At 39.8% G+C, this 15657-nt stretch overlaps 1 protein-coding gene across 1 annotated transcript in view; it reads right to left on the reverse strand.

The window, feature by feature from the left end:
• MCF2L2 (MCF.2 cell line derived transforming sequence-like 2) overlaps positions 1-15657 on the reverse strand; it is a 151102-nt gene that overhangs the window by 76894 nt on the left and 58551 nt on the right. Inside the window, exons 9-16 of the mRNA XM_059478959.1 lie at positions 14963-15087; positions 13274-13388; positions 12475-12594; positions 11759-11950; positions 11216-11407; positions 10641-10818; positions 1815-1918; positions 342-430 (exon numbers count right to left, since the gene is read on the reverse strand). Coding sequence (XP_059334942.1) covers positions 342-430; positions 1815-1918; positions 10641-10818; positions 11216-11407; positions 11759-11950; positions 12475-12594; positions 13274-13388; positions 14963-15087 — 1115 coding nt within the window. The remainder of the gene's footprint in view (positions 1-341; positions 431-1814; positions 1919-10640; positions 10819-11215; positions 11408-11758; positions 11951-12474; positions 12595-13273; positions 13389-14962; positions 15088-15657) is intronic.

Raw genomic sequence — 15657 nt, forward strand, 5'->3', positions numbered from 1 at the left:
CTGAACATTATGAGAGGATCTTTTAACAGCAGGGGTTTTTTTGTAAGTACATGCAAGGCTTATTCTAATGACTTCTTTTCTCACATCTTGTAATTAATGCTTCTAAGAGGAAAAAACCTGCCAAAAAGCCCCAACATGAAAAAAAGATAACTCTTATTTGCTTTTCCATCTGATAGACTCAGTATAAATGCATGGCTGTAAGCATTTCAGTGACTTCATTATTGCTAATTATTTATTAATCTTGGTGAACTTCAAAGAGGTTGTAGAGAATGTACTACAAATGCAGCAATTTGCATTCTAAGAAGAAAAAAATATATAGTGGTTCATGTGTGCAGCCTTACCTCCTTCTTGTTGACAAGTTCTCATCACTTTCACTGGTCACCAGGACTCTGCTGGATCCTCCTTGACTGGCTTCATGCATCACTTCAATCTGAATGAGAAGGACATGTTAAAACTGAAAATACTTAATTGCTGATGCTTTTATTTAGAGAACTTTAACTCTTTGAAAGAATAAAAACCAGATCCTACCTAACCTAGAAAGTCATTAGACAAGTTCAAATAATTGAATTCTTGATGTGCAGAAATATCTCCTATTTATATTCTCCATCTTTGCTCAGTGTTGGCATGGAGGCATTCCTTACTCCAGGCAAAGTAATTATATTCTTGTACCACAGAAGGGGAATTATCTCCTTGTGTAGATAATTATGAGCATAATAATCTGTTCCTTAGACTCTGGAAGACTATTTTTTCATTTCCTGTCTGAAGCCAACCCAAAGACTTCACATTTCCAGAGTTCTTTGTAGAATGCCCTGTGGAGAAATGTGGGAATCCTCCATGTGCCTCTGAGAAGTGTCAGAGTCCCAGCAGCAGTGCTGGGTGAGGCAGTGCTGGGCACAGGGACTGTGCAGAGCCTGTGCCCAGGCTGCAACAGAGCTTTTGCACAGCTCCAGTGTTGGTTTTGATAACACTCTCACGCTCCCTTGTCCGGTCTTGCAGAGTTGGATCATTTCAAGTGCTCTCCAGGCAAGTTTTAAGCAGGCTTTTCCTCCTTTTGCCTGCAGTTTTAAGAGCAGCAAGCATTACTTGCACTTACTGAAAAGCCAGTCTATTCAAATTCAGTTAAACAACCCATCTGCTGAGTTTGCTGTTAATCCAAGCCAATATCTAAATCCCAGCAGAATCCAACTTCCTGAGCACTTTCATTTTCAAGGGCTGATCTTACATTCTATATTGCTAAATTATTTAGCTGGTTGATGATAATGATGGAATCCAGTAATGAACTATCCTCATCTGAACTATTATCAGAACAATGGGAGCATAGGGAGGGGGCATAATTGCAGTGTAGTCATGGGAAGTGGATTTAAAAATTAATGGATGTTTTATAAAGCCTATAACACACTGCTGCATACACCTAACTATGTGGGAGAAGTGCAACTGATTACTTGCATTACTGATGAGAGTAAAACTAATTCAAAAGTCACTTTCTGTGAGTTTAGCCAAAGGGGACACCACCTGTATGTTCCTGCTGGTAACTGTTCTGTGCTTATGCTGAAGTTGTGGGCTATGCTGGCCATTTCAGCAAATGGACAGCATTTTTGCTTTCAGCTTCAGAGGAATAAAGATGAAATGTATGAACAGGCCAGGGGTGTGGATAACAGACAAGTTGGGTTAAAGTAGCTTGTCCTTATCAGAGAATTAAGTTAGCAATGCTCCATTTTTTTTTTTTAAATTCTAAGTATAGATATGTAAATATATTTCTGAGGTTTTGAGTTCTCTCACAATATGAGATGTCCCCAAATTACAAGTAATCCTACCTTAATTCCACCTTTTGTCTTCTTAATGCTTTTCTTTTTTGATAAGTCTACTTCAGAAACAGTCTTTGGAGGGCAGGAAATTTCTGTAGACCTCCTGTTGGTAGCTGAAAGAGTAAAAAAGAAAGTAGAATTAGAAAATGTGCTAAAAGTTAAAATTCTACTTCCTAATAAAAGCAATGAGCAAAAGGGTAAATGAGGCCTGGCTTAGAGAACTGAGCTGTGCTGGAGCAGTGATGGACTGGGTGGAACAAGGAATAAATCCCCTTGTTCAGTGCTGCACTGTCTCAAATTGGCATCTCCAGCTCCACACTGAAAGGATTACTCTGGTTTGGCTTCCCCTGGGAAAAGCATCTTTAGGACAGCACAGGTAAATGTTAGCCAGCTGTACCAGCTTGTACCAGCTTGGGTAATTGCCACTTGCATGGTATTGCTTGTGTGGGTTCCCAGGAAATTTTGTTTCTGGTAATGGTTTGCTGCTTGGTGTTGGATGAAAGGATTGTTCCCTGTAAGGTTTCATTACATGAGCAACTCTCAAAAGAGTAATCACAGGAGTTCAGCAAGGCACAGTGACAGGTGTGTAAGGACAGAATCTGAAGATATTATTTCAGAATATGCCCTGTTGTGTCAGGTTTGAGGCCCTTGCAGGCTCTGAAAGGCCCAGCTGACACTGAGGTGTCTGAGGCTCCTGGACATCCTTAACAACAAAAGCACCTGTGCTGAGCCTGCTGTCCAAAGCAAAGGGTTAGACTGAACTATGAGAGGGGAAATCATACATTTGGCTTGAGTAGAAAATAATATCTGTTATAGATTTATCTTTGTTCTAGATTGGTAATGAATTCACAGCACATGCAAGCACAAGGCCAACAGCACTCTTTCTCTTCTTCATTGCTGAATTTATGTTTTCACCATTCATGTCATGGGTGAAAACATGTATGAAAGCCAGGTGAAATACTGAAAAAATCTGAGTCAGGCAACAAAGAACAAAATTGAGGTTAAGTCCTTTTTTATTCTGGAAAAACTATAATTGAAGAAGCACTTTTTCTAAGAATAAAAGCTGGTGCTTTCAAATGCATCTGGCAACATTTTGTTTAAGAGAGTTTCACCAAGTTTAATGTTTTGAAGTGTTGAGAGTTTTGATAGTCATTAACTTTTTCTTCTTTGGGAGAAGCTGAAGGATACCGTAAAAAAGATGAACACTTCTTTGAATGAGGAGGACCTAGTATCAAAGGTTTGATGTAGGAGAGGTCTGAACACTTTTGTAAAAGAAACACCTTAACAAAGTTTCAAATGCCCTTGTCATTTTACATTCGTCTTTTAAAGTCGTTTTTAAAATGGCAAAAAGAAGCACATAGAAGCACTCAGATTATATTCAGTTAAAAAGGCAACATATCAGTTTCACAGATGATAATAATGGAAGCTGACATTTCTTCTATCCTGTCTTTTCAACAGCCTTATCACAGAGCTGGGAAGAGAATTAATTAAAGCAGCCTGTCTCTAACTCTTCCCTAAATCTTGGATTTATCCGATGCTGAATGACATAAGGACTTGGCAATGCCCATTTCATGCCTGTTACCTCCTCACAATGACTCCATACTAGAAAGTTTCCTCAATGGAACAGTGAAATCTGGCAGTCACCAGCAGCTATAATCAACTGGTAGAGAATTCTTGTGGTTCCCAGGACTGAGCTGAAATGCAAATGTCTCTTTCTGGCTCTCCCATCACTCTTTCAGCAGGGGACTTGTTTTGACTTTGAACACTACTTTCAACAAATATCTTTTTCCTATCCCCAAGCAAGCTCTCCCTGAAGTAGTATTTGTTCTCTCAAAGGTAATTTTATTTCACTCAAAAAGTGGTGTAGTGACATTTTGGAACCAAGGAAACAAAAAGATTCAAGATGCAGCACATGGAAACTATTGATCCCAATTGTCAAACTTCTTCATGCCTTTCTGATCTGCAGGGAGGGTGACTGCGGCTGTTGGCAAAACCTGAATATTTGGTAAGTTTTCAAATGGGTCCTTTTATGTGTTTTCCCATTAATCTCTGAGTAAAGTGTCTGTAAGCATCAGCAAATTCACCCTTTTCTGTATTGATGCAGCGTGGAGATTCTATTTAGCCATAAAGTCTCACCTACCACCATCATGACAAAACAGGCTGTGATCAGATTTATTACACTAAAAACTCTTATCTCCTGGAGCTTCTCCCAGCTTTATCCTATTCATACCTTGAAAATCAGCATTTAAAAAATAGATCTGAGACTTGGCCACCAAGATATTGTTTCATAATCTTAGCCACACTTGAATACCCTAGATATGCTGCCAATGTCTAGTTGCCCTCTCTAAATCTGAGTTCAGTCCCTTGGATTGCTCTACAATCTAATTCACAATGGATATGTCATGGAAATTAAGGGAAGCAACAGAAATAACTTCAGAAAACATAAGGACTTTTGCTTAGAAGAGCGTAGTCAGCAATACCAAGTTGTTTGGCTTATTCATTATTCAGAAAATTTTGTAGCTTGAAGGGATGGTTGATATTGGTATGAAAACCCTTGCTGAAAGCAATCAGCAGAAAAAGTGGAAATCAGTTACAACTTTGATGTCTGGATCACAACTTGCAAGCTCAGACAGCTCCAGGTGATGCAGGAAAGAGCACAGCACAGTTTAAATGAAAGATGACACATTCACAAGAAATTAAGCTGCAGGTGCTCCTTGATCCAGCAGCAAATTTCTCAGGTCAGTTTACAATTTGAGTCTTGGATTCTTCAGTGTGACATATTTCAGAAAAGGAGACAAGATATGAAAGCAGTCAAATTCCACTGAGTCTGTTTCAGAGATGAATTTGATTCATATTGACACAGCAAACTTCCCTTTCCAATTAGACCCAGAAATGAACTGAAAACAGGAAACAAGCTGCTTTGGTTATGCTCTGGAGAATTTTTCAGTTATTGACTGGCCCATAGTCAGAGACTGCTACATGTCACTGCATTTAAGTAGTTGCTGAAGCAGTACAGAAAGAAACAGCCCAAATACCTGCCAATTATTATTGCAATAATTACTGTGGAACTGGAAATATAAGGGAAACTCCCTCATAGAATTCATTACAGTTGGCTGTTTTGAGGTCAGTACAGTATTGTCTTGCTGAAGAAGCTAAAAATTACAATGTTGAATTGCTTACTGAAAGAATGAAGGCACAGGAACAAAGGAGAACTAGAAATGATCTGTCTGCATGGTTGCAGAGCTGTTTTCATCCTATTGTTTCACAGTACTCCTCTGAATGATACATAATGATAATTTCATTTTGAATTCATTAATATTTTTAATTGCTTGATGCTACTTTTAAAGCAAATATTGTCAAAGGGCATTGTAAAGCAGAGTTTGGGTCTGTCACTTGCATTCATCTGAAGCACCACTACACTTTTCCAATGGGGCTTTAGTACTGCTTACTGGTTTTTTGTGAACAAGTTGTATGACAAGTATGGAATCACCATTGTGTTATTTAGCCCACAGCAAATGGCAAAGTGGGCTGTACTGTCCCTAAAGCTGCTAGAAAATGACAGAGACTCACGTGCTCTGTCTTGCTTTGCTGTCTCTCCACTCCTCTAAGACTGAAATAAATTCAGTGAGGAAAACTTGCTGTGCAGCTTGTGAGAAAAAGCTGTGGTTTCACCCCTTCTGCCCCCTGCTCCTTTGTGGCAGGACACAGGCACCACTCTCAGGTGCTGATCTCTTACAGTGGAGGCTTCATCCCCCACTGAGGGACAGACTGAGGGACAGACAGAACTGTGGGCAGCTCCCAGGTGCTCAGAGACAGCTGGATAAGTTCACCTGGGTAAGTGGCCCTAAGTTAGCTCCTGCTAGAATAAGTGCAACTCATTAGCTAGCAAGAGGCCATAGCCAAGGGTTACAAATCATACTCAGCACCTGTAAGACATTCCAAGCCCTCCTCAAGTAAACACCACACTTCACATTCAGGTTTGGGGGGGATTCTCCCATCATGTTCTCCCATCTGTTTTCTGTATGGGTTTGTGCATTCTCACTCATCACCTCCAGCAGAATTGAATTCTTTTGGCAAGAACAAGCATGGGAATAACTAGTGTGCTAAGCTTTATTGGGGCTTGCTGCTCATGCTGTACAACAGAAGCATGAGTTTGAAGATAATTAGTGGCTTAATTGCTATTTTGAATGCTGGTGATGGCAAAACAATGTTTAGCCAGCTAAAGAAACACCAGAGCAGCTATGGTTTGTCACTTAATGGCTTAGGGCAGAAAGACTTTGCCCTTCTTAGGCAATATAATTTAGACTTCTCTCTGGCAAAATTTCTGTCAAGCCCCCTGAAAATCTGCTGAAATAAGAAGCACAGAGCAAGATTTCTGGATGTGGAATATTCTGCTACAAGGAGACACTACTTGGTTTCCTCAGACTGGCCCAAGTGTAATAGCAATCCCACAGCCACAAAACTGAAAATATCTTTTCCTTTTTACAACTTCATTTATAGAAATATACTGAACCAGAAAACCAGTGGTTTCTTAAACCATTTATGAGTCACACACACCATCTCTTCTGAGTCAGCTAATCTCACCACAGCCTCACTTCCCCTGCACACATCCCCAGACTCTTGCAAGAAATTCTTCCTTTATCCTCTGTCCAGATGTTATTAGTTAGTGAGTGTTATGCACTAGTGACTGTGAGGAATGCTGGACTGGATCCAATGAGCAGTTGTATACATTTAACTGAGATGGGATCAGCTTAAATTTTATTATTTAAAGAACTGAGAAGGCTCCAGATGTGTTTTCCCCCCTATGAATCTTGTGTTCCAAGTTGGCCCTCTAAGATGCTTGTATGGTGAGTCATGGATTTTGTATGTGCAATGTGCTGTTAAACATGTTATTTGTTTAACAAGCTCACAGACATTTTGACATCTCTGCTCCTGTATTTCACATTTATGTTGCCCACAAAGAACTCTCTAGGTGAATATTTTATAGCACTTTGTGCTGCCATGTTCCAACTCTTGTCAGAAAGGTAACTAAAGCAAGACATTTTTCCTAACCTTGGTCATGGAGATGCCAAATCACCTTTTACTGAAATTTTCCAGGAACATGTGAGGTTGAAGGGAATAGCCTTCGGGAAAGTTTCTTTTCAAAGAGTAAAGTTTAGGAGAATTACAAGCAAATTAAAATAGATAAATGCTAACTGCAGTAATTTCTAATTGTTTGTATTATCCTTTACAGTTCTGTAGTTCATCTCTTTGTGTGGTTTGACCCTGTGGACCTACTCCAATCTCTCCATGCTAAAGTGTTTTGCATAGAAATGCAGAGAACAAATATGTAGTCAAATCATCAAAAATTATGCCCTCAAAAGTGAATCACAGCAAAAATATCAAGTGCCACGTCTTTCCTCCCAGCAGACATAGGGACAAATTTAGCTATTAGAATTCAAGCAGCTTCCACTGGGAGAAAATGGAGTTCTCCTTAAAATAAGGTATCATATATACTACTTAAATATTTTCAAGGCTCTTATTATAAAAAGGTCAACAGGGTTTTCTGCCTTTTCAGGGTTGATCTGTGAATAACATTTAATCAAGTTCTCACAGCTAAAACATGCACCAAATACAGCTGCCACAGACTTTTCAGCGTCACAGTAATTCCAGAACTAGTACTTCAGGCTTGAACAAGACTGTCCCTGCAAAATATGGAAGTCCACTTGTGAAACCAGAAGCATCAAGCAAAATTTGGATTAATGTAAAATTTTTCTTCAGAGTTTCCAGACCCATAGAAAAGTGTTGACCAAAGGAGAGTCAATTCTGAGCTGCTATTCTGGATCTTCACTGAGCTAAAAGATTGCTGAGAGTCACCAGAAACAATAAGGACATGCACATGAAACTGTGACAGTCATTTCCCCAACAGAAACCTGCCCTTTCTCTCAGATATGGTATCAGCTATGCCTGTGTGCAGAAAATCCATCTCTGCCCACACATTTGTCCATGTAAAATGGAGAGTCTGAAAGTTACAATAATGGAGTGTTTAATGTCTGAGCCTTCATATCTGTGAAGATTTTTCCATTAGCACCCTGAATTGGACTGAATTTTCCCTACTGCTCCCAGTTAGGAAAATGGAGAGTCAGCAAGGAAGAACAAAACAAAATCTATTCTGGAACAAATGTAACTTCCTTTCACAGACCAACCACCCCAGTGCTGCCATGGTATTGTTACTCTGCTGCCTGGGGATAAAAGCCTTTCTTTCTGGTCTTCTATTTCTGTTTACCACATTTTATTGCCTTTGCTTGCCTTTCTATTTACACAATCTAGGAACATGGTATTGTCATATTCTATTTTTCAAGCTTTTAGAAATATTCAGGTCTGTCCTGGGTAAAATATGACAAATTAGTTACAAAACCTGTTTCAAGAAGGTATTCTAAGTCTCTCAGTTTCCAAGATGTTGCTTAATAAATTCTCCTCATAAGTAAATGCTGATTGTGCATTGATGCCATGAATGTGAAGAAAGGACACAGAGGAAAGTCCAAAAGACAGTAGCTTCAAGAAGAGCAGAATTTCAAAGCCTCATTTTCAGGCTTGTAATAGGACTCAGTGTCCCTGTTTCTATTCTCAGACATGTTTCAGAGCCAGACTGTGAAACACCTTGGTGAATTCCTCAGTTTATCCTGCTTCAGTTTTCTTTCTGAAAAAAGAGGTTAAAATACTGACCAGTATTTGCCAAGTGCTTTGGCATTCTGAGGGAAAGGGCACTCAGGAATTTCAGAGTATGATTCTCTGTAACAGACAACTGGATAACACCAAAGTGATTCATAAAGAATATGTGAATATACATGTACTATTCATGGCTGTTAAAGTCACTGAGTGAGAGCCCCTGGATGAGCTGTAGATACTCAGGCACTTCTGTTTCTTTGCACAGAGGTACTCTTGGTCAGTCACCTCCTAGAATCTGAGTGAAATGGCAGAGTCTGCTTATCAATGTCTGAACAGAACTGGGTTGCACTTTGCACTTCCTCACAACCAGAGGAGCATTTTAAAATAAATTTCAGCTACTTATTATTTTGCAACAGGACATTAAAGGCTAAGCCTTGTCACACAGTTATCCTCTATTGGGTTGTATAACTATGAACTGCAATTCAAGGGACAGAGCTAGGGACCATCTCATGACTTTTTGTGAAAGAGCTGATGGTATGTGGGATGGGCTGTATGAACAATAATCAAAACTTAAAGCACTGTCATAAACCAGTGACTGTTCTATAAGGTTCTGTCTATATCAATAATTTATTCTAAAAATCTGCAAATATGCTAAAATGACAAGAAAGAAGTTCAAGAAACAGTTCAAGAGACTGCAGGCATAAACAGAATGGTAAGATTAGCTTTCATCCTGAAGATGCAGTTTCAGAATTGGTAAAAGCCATCCTAAAACTGTGCTGCCACTGACAGGAACTAACTGGTTCTGACCTACTGACCCCATAACCCCATTTTCTGCAACTTTTTTTTCCTTTGTTTCAGCACTAGTGGCCATGCAGTGAGCAATCTGATCAATGCTGTAATTAGTGCTGCTTGGAGCAGTGACTGGGCTGTGTGATCTCCAGAGTTCCCTGCATTTTTCTAACTCTTGCAGTGGAAGAAGAACTACTACAGTTTTGCAGTCTATTTTTTCAGTTTTCAAGGCAAATCACAACTCCAGAAAACTGACTGCCCACCCCAGTGCAAGAGGGGAGCACTGTGCTGGAGGATGGGTGTGTGGCAGAGCAGGACCTCTCCACAGGCACTGTGTTCTCAGCTTGCCTCAAACTAAAGGAGAAGCTGAAAGTTGAGTTGGGAATTGTACATACAAAACACAGCCAGCATGGTTTGGGGGAAAAAACGTACAGATGTCAAATCAGCATGGGAATGGGGAAAAGACGATTTTCCTTTGGAAGAAAGGATGGATGAATGCTGGGGAGCAGAGAAGAACAGGGACATATGTGTGACTTTCTGCTGGTATGCCTAGAAAGCAAAATGGTCAGGCTACTGGCCATCCATCTCATCAGGAAGATTCCAGTTGAGAAAGCAGTTCATTGAATGCTCTTCGGGCAAATTAGAGGGGTTTTTAAAGGCTCTTTACTAAAGGTTCCCCTTTTGAACAGCCCTAAAGGTTACAAAGGGACAACCTCTTCCTGCTACCAAGCACAGGGTAGCTGGTCTCCAGGATACACTGTTTCTAATTAGCTTCACTCTTGTTCCTTTTGCAGGAAGCAGCTATCTTGGCTAAATGCACGTGCTAACCTCAAATCAGGAACTTTCAGTAATTTCCAAACAGAAGCAATGCTCAGCTTCTATGATAGCAGAGGACAAAGTAGAAAGTGAAAGGTAGAAAATGAACTAAGGTCTATGTAGAAGGGGAAAAAAATTCCACAAATGAGTCAGTGTCACTCACTAATGGACCCTTAATTTTGCAAGTATCTGATTGAAACTTGAGGAATTATGACACTTGAAAGCCAAATATTCACATTACATTATCTGCAATATAGAAGAGGTTCACATGCTTGCATTGCAGGCTTGCATTGTCTACCCTGGTGTGGGTATTTGAGAATTAACAATACAAGACACACTGAGACACAGTATGGAAATGCACTCTGCAGATTAGACCTAGGAAGAGAAACCTGGTGGGTTTTTTAGATTCACCCTAGTTTGTATGTTTGCAGTGAGAGATATTTCATATTCATTTTTACTACCTGTTCCTACGAGGCTGACACTGCACATCAAATTCAAGTGTTCATTCTGATAACAAAAATCAAACATGACCATGTGGACAAAACATTGGTGTGAGTCTGAAAGCAGCTGCTCATGGCCTACCTACTGCTGCTGGTCTGGTAATCTTTGGTGATGCTCGCTTTGGGGAAGATTCAGGATGTGGAGCAACAGGTTGTACTGGCCGGGTCTGTTTGGCTGCCAGCTTCTTCAGACTGACTTGCCTCTTGTCAAACATTTCTTGCACATCTTCGAGTTTTTGTACAATTCTTTGGGCATTGGCCTTGACAAAGAAAAGGCAAACAACAAATGGTTGTCAGTGCTGGACTGAGTGAGTGAAGAAAGGACTTGTATTATCAGACTCAGACTAGAGCTGGGCATCACACAGTGCTGCAGTTTACTGCAGCCCACACATTCTGCCCAGATCACAGTCTCTCTGACCAAGACATGGTGACTCAAACTGTTTCTAGCACTGCTCTGAAGAAAATTATCTAAGTGTTGCATGACTGCTCTTATGAGTAAAACTTACTGACACAAATACTGACCTCTGTGCCCTTTTAGAGGAGGGAAAGAGGCATATTTTAGCAGACTCAAATATATAGCCCAGTACACTTTCATGGACAAAGCAATAGGAAATGTTTAACTTCCAAGTGAGCACATGCACATCTGAGGGGTTTTACCTTTATTTCAGGGGTGAGGATCATGTCAAACTGATTGTAGAACTCCTTTGGGTTGGAGAGCTCGTGTTCCTTAGCTGTTACCAAGAACTTCTCAATTTCAACGAGTGCAGTTTCAGCTCCCTCTTGTGACTGGCACTTGTCCACAGCTTGGGAAGCTAAGAGGTAGATTCCAGCTTCACACCATTGGCATGCCTTCAAGGAAAAGTGGGGGAAGAAGGACTTATCATCACTGACAGTCCAAGTTGTCAGCTGTTGCTTCTACTCTATGAAAAACAGAATTGCCCTAACATGTCATTAAAAGGGGATCAATGTCACTCATAGTGTGCCTGCCCATAGATCCTGCCCACAAGTTACCCTATCAGCATGTGCAGAACTGAACTTGCTGAACTGATGCAAAAGCTCCAATATTTATACTAACATTTACTGAATAAAAAGGAGAAAAAACAAACAACTTTTTATCTTCATCATAATTACCTGAGCTAATAAAATCTTTCATTTTTAACAGAACCTTGCCAGAGCTGTTATCTGAGAAGGTTCACTCACCTTATCTAACTGCTTATGCAGCTCAAGAGACTTTCCCAAAATATCATACTTTTTCTTGGTCTCATTGGTAAAGTCATCACAAATTCGCCTGAGTTCAACACACTTTGGTCTAATGGAGTCAACTGCATAATGGTTGTTTTGGATGAGCTGTTCTCCATGGAGAGCCAGAGACTGGGCCTTCTCCAAAGGTTCCTGTGAAATTAATGAGAAAAATCCAAAGTTAGAATTACATGCATAATAAGGACAATCCTTCTCTGTAACCTCTGCTGTAGCCTGGGGATAAAGGTTTGGAATATTAATATAGCTGATATGTCTTACTTTATATTTACATTGAAGGTCAACTTCCATGTCAATGAGTACATTGAAACTTGTGAGGTTCCATCTGAACACCAGGAAGCACACTTTTGTTGTGAGGGTGACCAAACCCTGGAACAGGTTGCCCACTGAGATTATGGAGCCTACTTCTGCTTTCTCACATACTGGGGACATTCATTATACAAGTTTTTCCCTACTTTTTCCCCTAGTTTTCCAAGCAATTAAATGGAAGTACTGGGTCTGAGCAACCCTGGCTTCTGGAAATTAGGATGTGTGGTTTGCAATTTAAAGTAATGACTCATGAGAAGAGAGTAAATCTGGACACACAAAAAAAAAAGGACAGTGGAAAGTGTCTAGAATACCATGTCTAAAGCAGCTAGAATACTAAATTGAGAGCAAACCTGTCCTTTCTCTTCCAGATGTTTCTGTTCCTTGAGGAGGTTCTCAACTCGAGTCACACTGTCTCCAATGTCAGTAAAACCTGCTTGTGTTTCCATGAGATTATCCAATGTCAATTTTACCTAAAAAACAGCAACAACAAAAACATAAACCAAAACAAAATAAACCCACCCAAACTCCCATCACAAGATACTGATAAAAATTACAACAAACATTCTCCTACATCTCTGAGAAAAGTCTGCGTCTCAAGTTTAGTCTTTCAGTTTGTTCCAAAGTGGAAAATCCAAGGAATAAATCAACAACCAACTATTCTTCAAAGAGTTTCCCTGCTTCTCACTAATTAGGCCCACAAAGTTTTGGCAACCTGTAACTCCAGAGTTTATATTACTTCAGTATTACTCAGTATTACTTCAGTATTACTGTATTACTCCAGTCTCTAGACTAACAGTTGGGCTTTCTGAACTGTATTCCTTTGACTCTGGTGGAATTGCTGACTTACCATCACAGAAGAATTTATGTTAGATAACTTCACACCTGAATGCAAAATTATTTATCAAGGTAAATTTACTTATTGGTGTTCCACATTTTGCCCTCACAGTCTGGCACTTTCCTCACTGTGCCTTACTCAAGTGTTGCAAGACATCTGAAAGCTGTCAAGACTTTAATTTTTGAATATTTATTTCCTATTGCATAATGATTTTCTCTCCTAACCTCCTTTTTGGACTGCTGGTATACTCTAAGTATGGGAAGAATTTGACCTTATTTACCAGGGAAGGCTAGACAGCATGAACAAAGAAATACCTCTCTGAAATCATGTTCAAAGTGTCGAAGCTGCAGGCACTGTTCTAGTTTCAGATGATGCTTGCTCCAAAATTGATCAAAAGCCTTTTCTGTTTCATCCAACTGAGCCAACAACCTGTTAAGAAATTATAATGAATAGAATGTACTTATTTCCTATATATAATTTCTTTTAAGTTACAGTAAGTGATGGCAGAAAGCAGAGCAGGGAAATGGTGGGGAGCCCTAAAATTATATAAGAGGGCTCCGTATCAACTCTCTCATAAGCAAAAGGGAATTAAATTTGCAGTAGGACAGGCAGGAATGTGACAGATGAGTGACAACTACATGGATCTACTGTGGCAGTTACAGTCCTGCCTCCTGATGTGCAAGAGGGACTCAGGGTTGTTCCATGTGCTGGCAGCCAAGGGCAGCTGTCACTCCCTAGCTTCCACCCAATGCCTCAAAGACAATCCATCCCCAAATTATGCAGATTGAATATGATGCAATTATTATTTTATGGAATAATTAAACCAGAACTCTACAACTTGTTAATTTTCTTCACCCTTCAGAAATATGCAAGGGCTAAATAATTTTTCCCAGTCCATTAAAAACAATAGATTAGGAGCTCATAATGACTCCCATGGACATTGTTTTACTTTGTGTAAATGATGAAACATTTATTTGCAAAGACATTAATCTCAAGGTGTCATATCTTCAGTAAAATATCTGACACTAGGCTAGTAAGTCATCCTCACAGTTTCTCAGTGATCCGTTAATTACAAAGTAGAACAGTTTTAAACAAGTAGAAAAAGTGAAAAGGAAGTGTTCTCTGAATATCTTGTATTTCAATAGATGGGCATTCTTTGGGCAGATAAGGGATCAGTGCATGCTGAAATCATCAAGTTTCATGCATGAAATCATCAAGTTATTGGGGCAAATGCCAATAGCTCCCTCCTATTTGTTTCAAAAGTAAGTTTCTGTGTTCAGTCTGTCCCTTGAAAACTTTTTAATCAAAGCTAGTCATTGAATTCAAGATGAATTCACAAATTCCTTTGGGATGACTGTTCAAAGGATTTTAAAGTATTCAGTGAAAAATATTAGCTCAGCTTTACTTTTAGCACCTTTGTTCCCAGTTAATGCAGACACACTGAAACCCTAGCACGGCATTTCTCTTTGCTCTGCATCACATGGCACAGCAGAAAGTTCTACATGGTGACTAAAAGCTTTATGGTAATAACTAGCATTGTAGGAAGGAAAAGGGGGTTCTCTCTCTGGGTATCTCTGGATCTCTGACACACAGAATGTTTCAGGTATCATCTTCATCTGCTCTTCCCCCAGTGTTTCCACAGACACTCACAAGCACATCACCCACTCATCTCACAGAGACTCAGGTACTACTTTCTAGCCAGGCACAGAAGTTTGGAGGATATACATGTTATGGAGAAATAAGTCCCACCTGAAATCTTCAGCCAGGTAGTTTGTGGTCTGACCAACGATTACCAAGAAATCCAGGACTTGTTTGAACTCGCCTTGGCAGTCTAATCAAGTCATTTCCTCTAAGCTATTTCCTTCTTGGACTTACCTGTCCATAAATCCTGAGTATGTGAACCAGTGGTAATTTATAATCTGCATATTTAAATTATTTAAATTACATTGGCATCTCCTAGGAATAAATCAGCAAGTTGCACAAGGTAATTGAGCTCCACTGACCTTTCCACAGTGGCCACATTTTCCAGTTCATCTGGGCTGAGTTTGCAGTTGGCACTTCGGGTGACTGGCTCCCGGATGCATGTCAGTAAGGTGGCCCCCTGCTTCACTGCCAGCTTCAGCTCATCCTGAGGGGAAAAAACAAGCCAAAAACCAAATTGTATGTACTTCTAACAACACCCACATCTCCTAGATGACAACAGAGTAATGATAAAGGAGGATCCTTTCATAGGTACAAAATACTTGAAACAAAATATAAATGCTTACCAAAGGTGGTATGTTTTTCTAGTAAATGCAGAGACCTAAATCTTTTAACTTTGAATAGTAAATCTATTTCTGAGAAAAGGAATAGAGTAATTTCTGAGCAGATTGCATATCTGACCAGGCCACTTGCAGAATAAATTATTCTACCACATACTGAATGTATGCTGTAGATTGTGAGCTGAGAGACTGGGCTGAGACATTGCACTTCTTAATGGAATTTCCTCAAACAACACTGTGCCATGCTGAGCCATAGTACACCAGCTATAAGAATTCATCCACAGAAGTGTCTTCCCAGCATGAAAGATGAGCAATAAAAAAGACAAGGAGGCTCAAACGTTAACTTGTCAGATGACGAATCCCCACATCACTGCACAGTTCTTCCATAAAAATTGTTCTTGTGCTAATATAGCTTAAGTAGTATTTTTAATCTTGTG

This window comes from Ammospiza nelsoni, chromosome 10 (genome assembly GCF_027579445.1).
Source record: "Ammospiza nelsoni isolate bAmmNel1 chromosome 10, bAmmNel1.pri, whole genome shotgun sequence".
Lineage (NCBI taxonomy): Eukaryota > Metazoa > Chordata > Aves > Passeriformes > Passerellidae > Ammospiza > Ammospiza nelsoni.